The following is a 16,335-nucleotide window of genomic DNA, read 5'->3' on the forward strand; positions in this document are numbered from 1 at the left end:
GATAGAACCCTGGGTTTGGGAGGAGCTTTCGAAGGCCAGAGGGAAAGAAAGTCAGTTTGGAAGGATTTGCTACGCAGCAGGTCTCGGTGGATATTCAGTTCTGGGAACACTTGGCAGTACCAGGGTGCAGTTCACTCACCAGGGCGCAAGTGATTGAACAGAAAAGCAGACAGAGTCTCAGGAGCCCATCATTCCCACATCCCACCACGGCTGGCACATGGGCGCTGCGCTGCCGCACAGACCAGCTGCCCAGAGACAGTGGCCAAAGCGGGAGCCAGTTTAGCCCGAGTGACCCGATTCCCGGGAGGCAGGGCATTCACCGTGGGGGGGGGGGGGGGGGGCGGGGAAGAGGGTCAAAGTCCAGGCCGGAGAGGGGACAATAAGGCTAAGGGTGGAAACAAAGCCGAACAGCCGCGCGGATGGCTGATTCCCCGCGTTCCGTTGGTGAACAAGCTTTGCTTTTAGCAAAGACTCAGGCCACACGGAGCCAGCGCCGCTGCTGCGTTCTCCCCGCAGAGCCTGGAAGGGCGCGCAGGCTGGTGGCCCCGGGGCGCGGGCAGCGGCGGCCGGGCACCCTCCCCCGCGCCTCCTGCCCAGCGGCGCCAGGCAGTGCCAGCCGAGGGCCGGGCGCGCCGCCGCCGGGGGCGGGCACCGAGGGGCCGGCCACCGCTGACGCCGTGCGGGCCACCAGCCCCGGTCGCCCGGGCGGCGGGAGGGCGGCGGGAGGGCGCCGGGCCCCCGCAGGCCGCGTCCGCGCGGGGGGCAGGGCGCGCGCACACCGCCGTCTGGAGGCCGCGGGCGGCCTGCAGGCTCCGCCGCCGCCGCGCTCGCCATTCAAGCGCGCCGTGTCCCCGCCCCAGATCCCGGGGGGTGAGCGGGGGAGGGGGCGGGCGCCCGGCCGCTGAATCACCGCCCCTCCGCGCCCGCCCCAGCGCCGCCGCCACTTTTCCATTCAGTCGCCAACATGGCTGGAGCGCGGCGGAGGTGAGCCGGCCGCCCTGCCGCTCCAGCCCCTGCGCCCAGCGCCCAGCGCCCAGCGCCGCGCCTCGGGCAGCGCCTCCGCTCCGCGGTGCCGAGGCCCCGGGGCCCGGCTGTCGCCCGCCGCCAGCATGTGGGGCGCCCCGGACGAGAGCTCGGTCCGGGTGGCTGTCAGGTGAGGACGGACGCCGCGGCGGCGGGAGGGCTGCGGGCTGCGGGCGCGGCCGGGACCTGCTGGGGTTTCGGGGACCTGAGGGGCGCTTCGGCGGGGGAAACTGAGGCAGCGGGTCCCCGCCGGCTTGGCACGCACGGCCGGACGCTAGCGGGGAGACCCCGGCGGTCCCCGCGCCGTCGGCGTTTGCAGGTGGCCGGCGGCTGCGCGGCGCCGGGTCCCCGGGGGCTCTGACTCCTCCGGGTCCCGCCCCCGCCCGGGGCGATCGATGGCCCGTGGGGCTTTGCCTGCAGGAGCACCCTCTCTGCTGGGCTGGGTGCTTTTTAAAAATTTATTTCGAGAGCGTCTGTCATACGTGTCCATGCAACCCTGGCCTCCTGAGGCAGGAGACAAAGCATCAGACTGACAGCGTTTCCACCAGCAGCTTGGGGATGTCTCTGCAAATGGGAGCCGCCTTAAGCATCACTGCGAAGTGGATAATGGCACAAGCGTGTGCGTGTAGGAGACACATCTGGCCTCTAAGGCATTGGAATGGGAACTATTTTTAAGATAAAAATCACCGGGGGGGCGGGGGGGAAAGGGGGTGGGTCCGCAGAAGGAAGGAAACCCTTCAGCAAGTGGAAGGGTTTAACATGCGCGACTGAGTGAAACATCCCAAGGTTAGGCAGGGTGGATGCAGAATGACATTAGACATGCCTGGGTGCGAGTTTGGAAACACTGGATGCCTCAGAACTGCATTTTGGTCAATGACAGACGCACGAGTGTTGAATGTAATTTAGACCGTTTTGATACGTGTCAAGAAGCAGAGCCCTGACAGTTGCTCATGGAAAATTGCAACATCATCCCTGAAATATTAATGAAGCATTCATGGTGGAGTAAGTGCGTTGCTTACACAGCTCGGATAGACTGCTACTGTGAATCCACTGCTCTTTATGGGTACTTTCAGGATCATAAAAATAACCTGTTTTCTGCGAAATTATACTTTAAAAATCCTCCCCTCTTGTGGTCTTTCTGGAAAGCCATTTTGCAAACCCTGTCATGTCCGAATTTCTAAGTTATTTTAGTGACAAATCTTGGTTAGGCATAGAAATGGTAGTTTTATATATACTTTGTATCTTTAAGCAACTTAAAGACTAAAATTAATTTTAAAGATCTTTTTACATGCCCTTTACTAGATCAGGAAATGACCACCCATGGAAGTGACAGTTTTATGACTTAGAATCACCTGTTATAAAGCTTTTGAAGTTTGAATTTGGCCTTCGTGGTTATTCGACACCTACTTATCCAATTGTTGGATTAGTTTGTTTCTCGTATTTACTGCTACTATGTCTCTTTTGGTCTTTTAATACTTACTAGTGATGGTACCCTGGCAGAGGAAGGGAAAGGGAAAAGACAGGGAAAGATAATTTTGTTAGTTAGCTGATCTGGTCAAGCAACATGACGAAGGAGCATAAAATAAGTAATGGAAACACAAAATTTGGCTGGGAGAGATGCCATTGTTACAGATTTAAGATTTTTATCTGTGAATTCTCTAGAACCATCATAGGGCCATGTATTGGCCATCCTATTAAATCGGATGCTGCTTTGCAGTGGAGGTGAGCAGAGCCATGGGTCACCCTAATGTGGTTTTGACATGCATAATAGCATTTTGCAAGTGAATAAATGTGGTTCTGATTGTTGGTAAAGGCTTTATAAAACATTAGCAATTTTGTAAGCCACATTGTGAAGATTTGTGGGTTTTTTTCCTTCATTAAATACATTGAATAGATCCACTCTCTAAACTTATTTTGCATAGAATCGAAATAGCTTATATAGCACTTTGGTATTAATAAAGTTCTTGGCCATATATTTTTATTTACAACAAGTATTTACTCAGCATATATTCCCATCTCTATTATCCAGACTTCTGAGCTAAAAATAGCAATAATTGTTGGACACATTCCATGTTCTAGGATCAGTGCTGTGTGTTCCGATGTTTTATATCCTGTGAAATCTCATTTATTCCTCATAATAATTTTTGACTTAGGTCCAGACCTGTTATTATTATAGCCATTTTACAGATGAGACGCAGAAAGATTAAGTAACCTGCGAGCAAGTGGCAGAACAAGAGTTCCAACCCAGACAGCTTGACTCTATCTGGCCCAAATGGTTAACCATTAAGCCTACAGAGGTGAGAGGCAAAGACATGCTTAGCAAAGCTTTACTTAGCATAAGGTCAGTTGCCTCTTCCTGGTTCTGTACTAGTTCAACTACAAATGAATGGCTCTGATAGGTTATGCATACCTAGATGCTGCTAGAAAAGATAGAGATCAGAAAGAGAGGACCTGAACTTAAGGCTAAAATATTTCCTCCAAGTCTTTAATCTTTCCAGTGTCCTCCTAGCCTACCTCCGGTTTGTGATAAGCTTCACCAGCAGGGTAAATAAATCAACAAATAGACACACACCAGCAGGGCATTTAACCTGCTTTCCCCCTTCAATGTATAATGTAATAACAGGTAATAAATAGAGGTGACTCTACCTGTGTAAGTAAACAAAAATGTCCTAGAGATTCTTGTGTTTTATTAGATGTAGAGACTTACCAGTATGCCCAAGTGAGTGACTCTATTTTAGGTTTCTCAAAATAAGCGCATGGGTCATATAAAGCTTTGGGGAACAGAAGTTGAACAGAAAGTTTCTCATTTAGGGAGAACATTTTAAATTCAATATCTGAAAATGCCTTTTGACAGAGTATATTCGAGGTGTTCTGCAAGGTATTTTTCATTGTGGTAGATGTGGATTCAGGTGACAGCTGCACCTCATGTTGCTGATGAGCCCTTGAAGTATGATTAATGCTACTGAGGAACTAAATTCAAAAGGATTCTAAAAGTTGGTCCTTGATTTAGTTTTTGGAAATATTTTATGTATGCTTGGAACAACTTGGTATGTGGATCTACTTTTTGACTGTCAAGTTGATGAAATATAAAAACTGATGTAGTATTTCTGATGAATAGTTAGTGTGCTAATTGACATGTATGTAAGTGTAATATATGCATTGGATTGCAAAGACTTATGAAAAAGTATGAAAAGAATGTAAATATATCAATAATCTTTGTATTGATTACATATTAGAATGATAATGTTTTAATATATGGAGTTAAGTAAAATATTATTAGCACATGCCTGGATTTTGGGCTTGATCCCCAGTAGGGGGCATGCAGGAGGCAGCTGATTGATGTTTCTCTCTCATAGATGTTTCTATCTTTCTGTCCCTCTCCCTTCCTCTCTCCAAACTCAATAAAATATATTTTTAAAAATATTGTTAAAATTAATTTCATCTTTTTAATTTTCCTTTTTAAAAATGTGGCTACCAGAAATTTTAAAATCAAATGTAGTGTTGTTCACATTATATTTCTATTGGATAGTGCTGCCCTATAATTTAAACAAGGTGAATAAATATAGAATAAAACTGTTCAAGCCATCCTATCATAGACTAAGATCAAGAAAATACCAAAATATTAGGTGCCTGTTTTTAGAGTGGACACACACACACACACACACACAGGATTTGATTTATTAGCAACATTTTTTTCCTCCCAGTGGAGAAAAGTTAGTGTAGAAAGTTACTAACTATGGGCTCCATATGGTAGCTGATTCTGAATCTAAGACATCATGAGATGGCGTGTCCTTGTCCTTTCCCTGTTGTAATGCTAACATAACATTTGAAACTTTTTTCCTTTACAAGAACTTTAGCTTGCAAAAGATATCAAGAGCTGAATGAAAATGGAGACACAGAACCATCATGTTTTCACATCATTGTTAATAGACAATATGTCAGTGATTTTCAACTAGTGTGCCGCAAGAATTGTTAAAACCTGCAATTCCTGACTATTTAGTCAGGGGCACTGACCTCTTTTTCGTCAGATTGTCAAATTAAAAAATGACAACAGCCAACACAAGCCATCCAATGTGAATGAATAAAAATTATACCTGTTTTTTTTTTTTTTTTTGTCAGATTGGCAAAACATATATTTTTTGTTGTGCTGCAGAACTGTAGTAATCACTACATGTGCCATGAGATGAAAAATGTTGAAAGTCGTTGGCCTGTGTGCTTGTGAGCTAAAATTTCTTTGCTTGGCTTTGGCAGAGAACAGTACATACCCTTGACAGTGAGTTTGGATGTTGTCTAATTTACTGTGTTCCACCTTACTGAAGCACTTTTCAAGAAGAAGCATTGCTCAGCAGGCTTGAGGGCTCATTGGACAGTCAAAGCTTTGTTACTAGGCCTGTCGCTGGCACTGATTTGCAAAGTGAACTCCCTGAACTCTTCTCTTTCCTCATGCTGAGGTGGCCATGTAATGGCATTCAGGGTGGTACAAACTTTCCATATTCAGTCTATTAAATATGTGATTTTTGTTGTTGTTAGTCATATTGTTGACACAAATGGTGCCTCCCTATTGAGAGGAAGGCACTATTTTACCATTTCAATCTTGACTTTTCCAACAATATGTTTGGTCTGGGTGCTCTGGTTATTGAAGAGGAAACACTTAGGCTTTTGTGGTCTCTTTGTTTCATCCTGGTTATAATATAAATGTATTATATTTTATTTAATCTACATAAAGACTATGAGGTAGGCTGGACAGATGAATAAAATATTATACAGATGAATAAAATGAGTCTCAGGCACACTGGCGACCTCTTCAAGATTTCTCAGCCACTGTGTACGAGAACTGGCACTCAAACTCAGGTTTCTGTTATCTATTTCTGTATTTCTAAACATATTTTCACATGTTTTTGAGACATTTCACATACTAATTTCAATGTAATAAAGATCTTTCAAGCTGACACACGAATATACATCTGGGAAAAATTATCTGAAACAATTTAACTCTTAGAAAATATGGAGGTAGATAAGCAAGGCTCTCAGAAATATTTACTTTATAGAAATAGATGGTTATCTGGTGTTTGGTCATTTGTTTATTCCTTCCTTAATGCAACAAATATTTATAAAGTGCCTACTATGTGTTGGATGTTGGATGCTTTCCTACCACTGAGGATACACACACATTACAGCATGATGCCTGCCTGATGGAGCTTAGACCTAGCAATATGAAGCTTTTCAAATGCACAGACTATGTTGGAACTAACAAAATATAGTCAGCAGCACCAACTAGACATGAACAACAATTGTTGCAGTTTAGTTTTTATTTCTCCCTTATTTTTTCAATAGCGTATATTAGTTCATACATTTCTCAAGAACAGTGCGTTAAGAATGAAAGGGTGTCCTGCTTCCAAACATATTTCACATAAAAATTGAACTCCAAAGCTTATGCATTAGGATTTTATTTATATCATGTCCCACTTGATATAACATACATGCCCTACTTGTATTTATTTATTTTTGGATGAGGAAGTAAGGAAAGAGAGGAGTAAAAACCAGCGGATGATGTGAGCTGAAAAACAATGAAATTATTTTATTTTCCAAATGAGTTGATACATTTTCTTCAGGTGTATTAAGTTTATGGAGTATGATAGACCTGTTTGTTTTGAACTCCGGAGAAGTTCAGATTTCATGTCTAATTATCACTACGCCTTGAGCTCTTACATCTTTCCTGCTAATTGGTTAATATTTTGATGCATAATTATGGGGTAGTGAATGATGCACTAGAAATTCCAGTTTAGTGAAGCCATGAAAGCAGAAATTATCTTGGCAGTTAATTCCATAATCTGCCCAATCTTCCAATTCACATCAATTTCTCCTCAAAGAAGGGGACTTGGAATTTTCATTATTAGGGATGTTTTCCCCCAAGACAAGTTACAACTCACCTGTGAGACTCTGACTTATAAATGGTTGTTTTCTGTCAACATTAGACATGACCTTTATCTGAGTTTTAGAACAGGAAGAAAAAACACAACAATGAAAACGCATGCCAAATAATAGAAAGTATTTGTATGCAGTATATCATTAGAATAATTTTACGCAAAATAAAACAAATGTTTGCTATTTTCAATGCTTGTCTCTGGGAATCGGATTTGTGAATTCTTTGTTTCAACATGGTTTCCCAGTGGATTAACTATTTAATCTTCTCAGAGTGTTAAAATAGTTTTCCTCTGGCTCAGGCTTTATTTGAAGCAAATGACAGCTAAGCCAAAGGGGCAATTTTCATGATATCTCACAATTATTATGAAGTCTTTCGGAATGTTTAAGAATTATATTTGAGGTTCCTTTGTCCTTCGTTTTTTGAAATTATTAGGCATTTTATATATAGAACATAATTTTTAGTACTTCTGTAATTACTGACAACATTGATTTTAAAACTTGAAGGGGACCTTGACGGGGTCAGCTGGTTGAAACTTTTTTTTTTTTTTTAAAGACAGTTGAGGCAATAGCGGCCCAGACAAGTTGAGAGAATTGCTTGAGGACCCACAACTAGCAGCTCAGGTCTTCTTTGTGCTGTGGATTTTGCTGGCAGACATCCTAGAAATAGAATAAACTTAAAAAACTGCAGTTTTAATCCCTTCAGCCCTTCCTATAAAAGTTTAATTTGACATTTAGGTGAGTTCTCCCATCTCAGTGCCCATTATTTTGGCTTCTAGAAACTAGACCCAGTGATTCTAGTGAGCGGAGGACCCTGGAGTAGATATCCAACTTTATATTCCTGGTATATTCAAATGTGAAGAAATTGCCAAAACTGAGTAATAAAAATAATATAGACAGTTTTCAACATTGGCATGTAACACATGGATGCTCTAACAGCAGCTACAAAAGGACAATGTGGGAGCAGTCTAATTTTGAAATAATGATAAATATGTACCGGCAAGTAGCAGGATTTCGTAAATGCTCGGCCTGGAGTGTGTGGCCTCTCCTCCTCCCCTCACCTTGATTCTTACAACTTTCCCTCTACTCCCATACTTGAGGATTATACCACATTGCAGCGAAAATGGCAGCCTTACTACAAAGGAGGTGGCTGGAGGGTGGGGTTGAGGTAGAGGTCAAATGGGGTGAGGTGAGTTGTATTTATTGGGATCTGGAATTGGAGATGGAGGTAGAAATCTGAGTGGTTTAAAAAGACCCCTTTTGAGTATAACTTTACTAAATAGGTGGTTCTAAACTTCTAAATAATATATCAGCCCTTCCCATCCTTATTTTATTTATTTTAAAAATATATTTTATTGATTTTTTTGCAGAGAGGAAGGGAGAGGGATAGAGAGTAGAAACGTCGATGAGAGAGAAACATCGATCAGCTGCCTCCTGCCCACTCCCTACTGGGGATGTGCCTGCAACTGAGGTACATGCCCTTAATCGGAATTCTAACCCGGGACCCTTCAGTCCAGAGGCCAATGCTCTATCCACTGAGCCAAACCGGTTAGGGCCGCATCCTTATTTTAAAAGAAAATAAAGAATACAACACAATTTGACCATAATGGAGACCCATCATCCAAAAAATATCCTAAATCTCACCACTTCACAAAGTCTTTCTAGACTGCTCCCATGCAGGGACATTTCTGCTTTTTGATGTGATTGGTCTTCTTTGTATGATTCTTCTCCCGCTCTCTCTAAAATCCCAATGGGAGGGGTACACACAATGTAGTGATTTTCACTGTTTGGCTTAAAATGTTCCCCAAACTCAGAGAACATTTATTGCTTTTTTTTGGTTGTTGTTCATTGTAGAAGATGCTAACAGTATTGACAGCATTATTACAATAGAATATTTGAAGGGTGTTGGGGTTATTGAATCGAAACAAGCTGATATCTACAAATCTAGTTTGGAATGGCGCTCATTCAGGATTTAATCCCAGGATCATTTAATTTGTGTAACTGTCCTCCATGTGCTTCTTCAGTAAGAGCAAGAAAGAAAAAAAAAAATCACACTTGGTTGTGGAGAGGTGGGCAGCATGCGCCCAGGGGCTGAACCAAGGGCAGCTCAAGGTTTATTCGCTACTCTTTGGATCTCTTAGTGTATAGTAACATTTTAGTTTTTGAAATTATTCTCAACTTTGGGAAGCTGTGTCTGTTCCTTAGGCACAACAATATCAGCTCTCTAAATATGATAACTTATATATTTTTTCAGAGTAGATATTCACATTCTTTGACACAGCTGCACAGTCAGTTTGGAGTTCTAAAGAAGAGACTTTTCTTTCAGCAAGCAGGAGCAAGAACCCTTGGAGAGGGTCAAGCTGTAGTTACTCATTGCGATGCGGTATGTTGATCACATGGTGTACTAGTGAGGCACAGGGCATTTCTACCCTCAATTGTATTCTCATTTTATTTACTTTTTTTAGACAAATTTTTTGTTTTGTTTATTACATAATTGTTGAATGTCCACTGTGCCCTGGAATCACAGAAGTTGGAGGCATTAAAGCAATTGGAGGTGCATGATTGAATGAACATTGGATGGTTAAAAACTTTTTTGGTCTGGACTCTTACCAATGATAAACTTTGAGTAGGAGTTATCCACTTAACCTCAGTGGACTTTGGAAAGGATTAAAAGAAATAACCACGTGAAAGCATTTGGAAAAACAGTTTTTACACAAACATAGGCAGTAATATTATTAGAGATGAGTTTGAGATAACCAGCAACGGGCGTGTTGGTTATATTCCAAACTCTAGCAATTGGATTAGTCATTCTCTAATATGTAACCCATAACTTGAATTTGCAAAGTGCTTGTAGCTGTTTGTATTTTTTTTGTTTTTGAGTGTCTATTACTTGCATCACTATGAATGAAATAAAAATGTGTATAAATACTTTTAAAAAACCTTACCTTTTCTAGTCTCCTCTGCTTTTTTTTCAATATGTAAATCACATGCCTTGTTGCTCTATCTTACCAAATTCCTTCATTTATAATTTAGTAAAATCCACTATTTTTATTCCTACCTTTCTCTTTCCATAAAGACTTTCAGTTGTTATGGTTTTTAGTGTTCAGTAAAGTTACTACCTTATACTTTGTGAGATTAACAATAAGATTGAGTTATATTTCCCACCAGTGGCTTAACCTGTTGTAAGAGGAAAGTGATTAAATTGGTTAATAAAAATGTGAATTTTCCTTCTGAATTGGCTTGCACCAGATTTTTGAAAATGTTGCTAATGCTTTCCTTGCTTCCTCTCATCAAGTGTGGCAATAATACACTAAACCAGGCTATAGATTAAAGAGAGCTGCAAGGAGTAAACTGAGTAAAAATACTAGAAATGATAGTAACATTGGATTGAAAAATAAATTTACATTTTTTATAAACACTGTTTTCTAGCACCTGGAGCTAATGGGGCAATGTGCCTGTAGTATTCATTGGTGGCGCTAAGGGAAGACTTAGCTGAAAGCATTTTAAAAAAAGATTGATACTTAGAAGCAGGAAATAGATCTTTTAAGCCTGATTTCAAAATCAGCTTTTAATTTCATTTTATTTTTATTTGATTTATTTTCTACTATTGAAATAATGTAATCAGATTAGTAAAAGTACCCAGGAAAAGATGAGAAAAATATCATAGTTCATCACCTTGATATAATTACTATATATCTGTTTTAATGCATATCTACATTTTTTTAAATTGTTATAATCTGGATACACTTTTATAGCCTGATATTTATAGTTTAGAGCAAGCATATCAAACTCGTAGCCAGCGGGCCGCATGCTGCATGCAGCCCATCAGATGCGAGTTTGACATGCTTGCTTTAGAGTATAGTGTATGAACTTTTCGATGTCTTTATGTTAAAGAAGGGCATTTTTGAATAACATGTTAAATATACATTATCTGCTTTACTTGAATAATTCAATTCACTATATATTAAATTCCATATATCAAACGAATTTAATTGACAAGCCTTTATTGTCTAATAAGGACATTAATTTCATTTTTCTAAGAGTTGTGCTGTGTCCTATGATTCTTGGTAATGTTTTCATTTCCACTGATGAGCACAGACTCTACAAATGACTATTTCCTGGAATTGAAGTCTCTAAATAAGAGCTTTTTTGCTTTCAGCAAGCTGGAACAAGAAACTTTGGGAAAGAGTCAAGCGTAGTTATTCATTATGATGTGGTGTGTATTGATCAGAAGGGGGAGGAGCGTACCATTCACCAGAACATATGATTAAATGTTTCAGCATCTTCAGTACCATAACATTAAGCTATATATGTAGCAAGATATAATGTGTTAAGAGAATACACACATTTGCTCAGCACATTAGTCTTAAGCTACTGATGGTAAACCAAACACAGGTTCATAACCATGCCATGTCCCTTGAAAATCAGTGCATTTCTGCCCTAACCGGTTTGGCTCAGTGGATAGAGTGTCAGCCTGAGGACTCAAGCGTCCCAGGTTCGATTCTGGTCAAGGGCATGTACCTTGGTTGTGGGCACATCCCCAGTAGGGAGTGTGCAGGAGGCAGCTGATCAATGTTTCTCTCTCATCGATGTTTCTAACTCTCTATCCCTCTCCCTTCTTCTCTATAAAAAATCAATAAAATCTATTTTTTAAAAAAGAAAATCAGTGCATTTCTAAGGCATTTATTTGTGTTCTCCTCAGTTCAACACAAAATATTTTTGTTTGAGCGGCCTATTGGCCACCCAGTCTGCATCTGTTCTGTCCTAAAATGGAAGTTGTCAACTGCTGATTGATTAAACATGAGAGTACAGATTTCATTCCTCATTATTTGACCTCCCCTTTAAGGTTCCTTAATCCAAATGTGACATCTGTGACATTTTCAGGTCTCCATTTAGGCAATACAATGTGATGTTTTTGAATTTTAGTTGGCCAACTTGGCCTTAAATTGACAACACGTTCTCTCTGTCCTTGACTATGTTCTTATCTGTTTTGTTTCATAAGTGTAACTGGACCTTGCATTACCCTTGTAGTAGGTTTGGTTCTTGTTTTTGAGTATAGGGTTTCTTTAGTTATCTTTGATTCTGAATTTTGTATTAACGTGGTATCACTCGACATAACTTTTCATTTCTCTTGTTCAAGTGTTCTATGACTGCAGTTCTCAACATAGAGTAACCCAGACTTGATGATTTCACAAATTTAAATTTGAGCATGTTTTGACATCAATTGTGTGGTCTCATTTTATATATTTCAATGTTAGGATTCCACCTTATTCTATGCAAAGAGATTACGTGGTATTGAGTGCTGTGGGTATTGGTGATTTTTAAGTCCAGTGATTTCAGTGTGATGCTTAATAATAAAGCCAAGATTATGAGTTTGATCCCTGGATGCACTTGGTAGCTTTGCTGCTGTTTTAATGTAACCTTTGCAATCACAACACATACTGTTGTTTGAAGCAGCAACTGGATATTAGTAAGGATGAATCAGTACAAATCAGTCAACACTGGTGTAAACATCTCCAACCATGTTCTAGAATTCTCATTCCCTTTATTAGATCATTATGCATGAAAATACTTTTATACTCAAAGTTTTCAGGGGGCTCAACTAGAGAAAAAGATACCTACCTCAGATGTTTGTTGTGAAATTAAGTAAGATAATGTACATAAACCCTTATCATAGTACTAGCATTAGTAAATGTTTTATAAGGCATAGTTGTGTCCAGCCAGTGTGGCTCAGTGGATTAAGCATCATTCCATGCACCAAGAGGTTTGATTCCTGATCAGGGCATATGCCTGGGTTGTGGGCTCCATCTCCAGTAGGGGGTGTGCAGGAGGCAGTGGACCTATGTTTCTCTATCATTGATGTTTCTATCTTCTCTCCCTCTCCCTTCCTCTCTCTGTAAAAGATCAATAAAAACACATTAAAAAAAAAAAAGAATAGTTGCTACTGAGGGGTAGGAGGAGGTAAAGAGGGCATAGGGGGAACAGATGGTGATGGAAGGAGACTTGACTTGGGGTGGTAAACTCAAAATACAATATATAAATGATGTATTATAGAATTGTATACCTGAAACCTATATAATTTCATTAACCAACATCACCCCAATCGATTCAATTAAAAAATAAGAAAGAAGAATAGTTGCTGCTTTCATTTTGTTATCATTCTAGAGGCCCAGTGCACGAATTTGTGCACGGGTGGGGTCCAGCCAGCCAGACCCCAATTGGCAGATCAGGGCCAGGCCAGCTGGGGGAAAGGGCTGCGGGCGATTGGCTGGTGGGCCCCACCCCTGATTGGGGTAGGGGGGCTGATTGTGGGCGGGGCTGGCTGTGGGGAGGGGCTGTGGGTAGTGAGCCAGCTGGCCTTGCCCCCAAATGGGGCTGGCGGGGGCGTGGGAGGTTTGCCAGCCAGCCCCACCCCCAACTGGTGTGTGTGGGGGGGTATAGGGGGCAGAGCTGGCTGGGGGGAAGAGCTGCAGGTGGTTGGCCAGCTGGCCCCGCCCCCTATTTGAGTAGAGGGGGTCATCAAAGGTGGGGCCAGCTGCAGGGAGGGGCTGTGGGCCAATCGGGGTGGTGGAGGCCCATTGTGGGTGTAGCCGGAGGCCAACCTCTCTCTGCCCCTTCCCCTGGCCAGCCCCTCCCCCTGTTGATATGGGGGGGGGTGCAATTGGGAGCAGGCCACACCCACAATTGGGCCGGTTCACTGGCTGCAGTGGGTGTCATAGCGACGGATCATTCTGGTTGTTATGGCATTCTGGTCACTGGCTTTTTTTATATATAGAAGATTTTTGTCTGCTTCATACCTCTGAGTTCCTGGGTCAGTCCTAAATAAAGTCACTAGTAAATCAGAGCACTGTTGTTTGCCTTGCCAGCCCATTAGTCTGAAATTTGTTTTGCTGCTTCAAACTTACATGCATATGCTTTTAGGATCACAGCTTTTCCTGTCACCTCCTATCACTTGGCTTCTGTCTTGGTTTCCTGATTTATATCCCCACCATCTTGAATACAAATCCACTTGCTTAAATGAAATTATTGGAAGTCCGTTTTCTGTGGAGGAGGAAACTTATCCCCTTATTTTTCCAACTGGGATCTCCTTCAACTCATGTGGGCCACTCAGAACTGGAAGCTGCCCGGCTGGTGTGGTTCAGTGGTTGGGCATTGAGCTGTGACCCAATAGTGGGTGTGGCCTGCTCCCAATCCCCCCCCCCCCACCTCAACAGGGGGAGGGGCTGACCAGGGGAAGGGGCCGAGGGAGATTGGCCTCTGGCTACACCCACAATGGGCCCCACCACCCCGACTGGCCCACAGCCCCTCCCTGCAATGATTCAGTTCTTGGTCAGGGCACATGCCTAGGCTGTGGGCTCCATCCCTAGTGCGGGGTGTGTAGGAGGCAGTCGATCAATGATTCTCGAACCCTTATCACTGATGTTTCTATTTCTCCCTCCCTCTATGAAATCAATAAAAAAATAAAAAGAACTGGAAGCTGCCATCAGAATGAATCCACTTGTACACATGTGTTAGCACTGACCAAATCTGGATTACTCTGGACCTCCCTTCACTTCCACATCATCCAGGCCTCTGGCCAGACTAGTTTTCAGTCCAGCTTTCTCCCTTAACCCATGCCAGCTTGGAGACCCCACTATGTTTTGAGAAAGATTTTACCTGAGATCAAGACACTGTGATTTACATATGGGATTAACATGAAATACATGTGTATACGGGTGCACACGCACAAAAAAAGGAGTAGATGAATCTGGACAGTATGGTATAAAATATATTAATGTAAATAGCCCAGTCAGTATGGCTCAGTGGTTGAGTGTTGACCTATGAACCAGGAGGTCATGAACCAGGAGATCATGAACTTGGAGGTTCAATTTCCAGTCAGAGCACAAGCCTGGGTTTCGGGCTTGATCCCTAGTAGGAGGCAGCCCATCGATGACTCATCATTGATGTTCCTATCTCTCCCTCTCCCTTTCTCTCTGAAATCTATATATTTTAAAGCATGGACTTTAGGGTCCCATAGATTTGAGTTCAAAATTTTAGGACAGTTTCTTAAACTTTATGGATCTTAGTTTTCTTATCTGTAAATGGAGTTAATACCTATTTTATAGGATTGTTAAGATTATATGAATGTTGTAAATACCTTGCATTTAGAAGTGTTTGAGAAATGTTAGATTCTTTTATCTTTTTTAGTTTTCCCTCTCTCTACCTTCCCTTCTACCTATTGCCCCCTTTTCCCTCTCCATTTATCTCTATCTTTTTAAAATTTGTATTTTCCCTCTTCTAGGTAAGACTTGCAGTGACTAACCATACTTTTTTTTCCTAATCACGTCAAGGTAGGGATAATTTCTTTGGTGAGTTTTTTTTTTTTTTTTTTAAATAAAATTTCACCTTCATCTTGGTTTTGTCTATGAGGTTAAGATTAAGAGAACTAATCTCATAGGATTGTCATGAGAATTAATTGGTATATTTATAAAGCACTCAACATAATGCTTAACATATAGCAGTTCTCAATAAATGTTAGTTGTAGTCATTAACTTGTAAACATTTATTTTTAAACAAGGATTCTCTCAAGTCTTCCCTTGAAGCCCCTTTTTACAATTTATTATTTATGTCTCTAATGATGAAGAAGAGGGTAGATGGTGGATGGGAGAAGTAGGAAGAGATTGATAAAAGGGTATAAACTTTCAGGTATAACAGGAACATAGTTTGAGGATCTAATGAATAATATAGTGACCATATATAGTTAATAACACAGTATTGTGTAATTGAAATTTGCTGAGAGTAGGAATTAAATGTTCTCATTAAAGAAAAAAAAAAGAAAAATATGTGAGGTGAAGGATTTGTTAAGTTGGAGAGGGGAATCCTTTCACAATGTATATTATAAGAAATTACAATGTACACTTTAAATATCACATAATTTTATTTGTCAATTATATCTCAATAAAATTGAAAAGAAGAATGAGAATAGTGCGTTTCATATTGGGTAATATATGACCATGATATTACCAAAGTTATCAGTATTGTATTTATATGATAAAATGGATGTCTTGGTTTGTCCATATAAATACAAGTTGTGAAAGTCAAGATTGAGAAAATAATACTTTCTTGTCCATGTTGAATAACATTTTTTAAATCTTTGTCCTCTGTTGGTATGTATACTAATGTTATTACATTCCTTCCTGTGTATCTTTAAGGGCATGGGAAAACTTATTGATTTGCAACTGCTTACCTAGCAGGGTGAGCTGACTGACATGTTAATCCTTAAACCTCTTAAATATATTGCTTGGTGTATCATTAACCTGGGCACACTTCTACTTATACCAACAGAGTTTTTAACCAAGACTACAGAAATGATCTGAAACACACACACACACTCACACTCACACACAATTT

At 41.2% G+C, this 16,335-nt stretch overlaps 1 protein-coding gene across 14 annotated transcripts in view; it reads left to right on the forward strand.

Moving 5' to 3' along the window:
- The first annotated feature begins 913 nt into the window (after positions 1-913).
- Positions 914-16,335, forward strand: part of KIF21A (kinesin family member 21A) — a 143,528-nt gene continuing 128,106 nt past the window's right edge. For 10 of the 14 annotated variants that reach the window (XM_070410438.1, XM_070410441.1, XM_070410442.1 and 7 more), the window contains exon 1: positions 946-1,153. In XM_070410438.1, the coding sequence (XP_070266539.1) occupies positions 1,110-1,153 (44 nt within the window). In that variant the 5' untranslated portion in view covers positions 946-1,109. Of the gene's footprint in view, positions 1,154-16,335 lie in introns of all 14 variants that reach the window. The other 4 variants (XM_070410432.1, XM_070410433.1, XM_070410434.1 and 1 more) reach the window with 2 other exon arrangements.

Source organism: Myotis yumanensis, unplaced genomic scaffold (genome assembly GCF_028538775.1).
Source record: "Myotis yumanensis isolate MYYU_CA2020_CCGP unplaced genomic scaffold, mMyoYum1.0.hap1 SCAF_3, whole genome shotgun sequence".
NCBI classification, from domain to species: Eukaryota; Metazoa; Chordata; class Mammalia; order Chiroptera; family Vespertilionidae; genus Myotis; species Myotis yumanensis.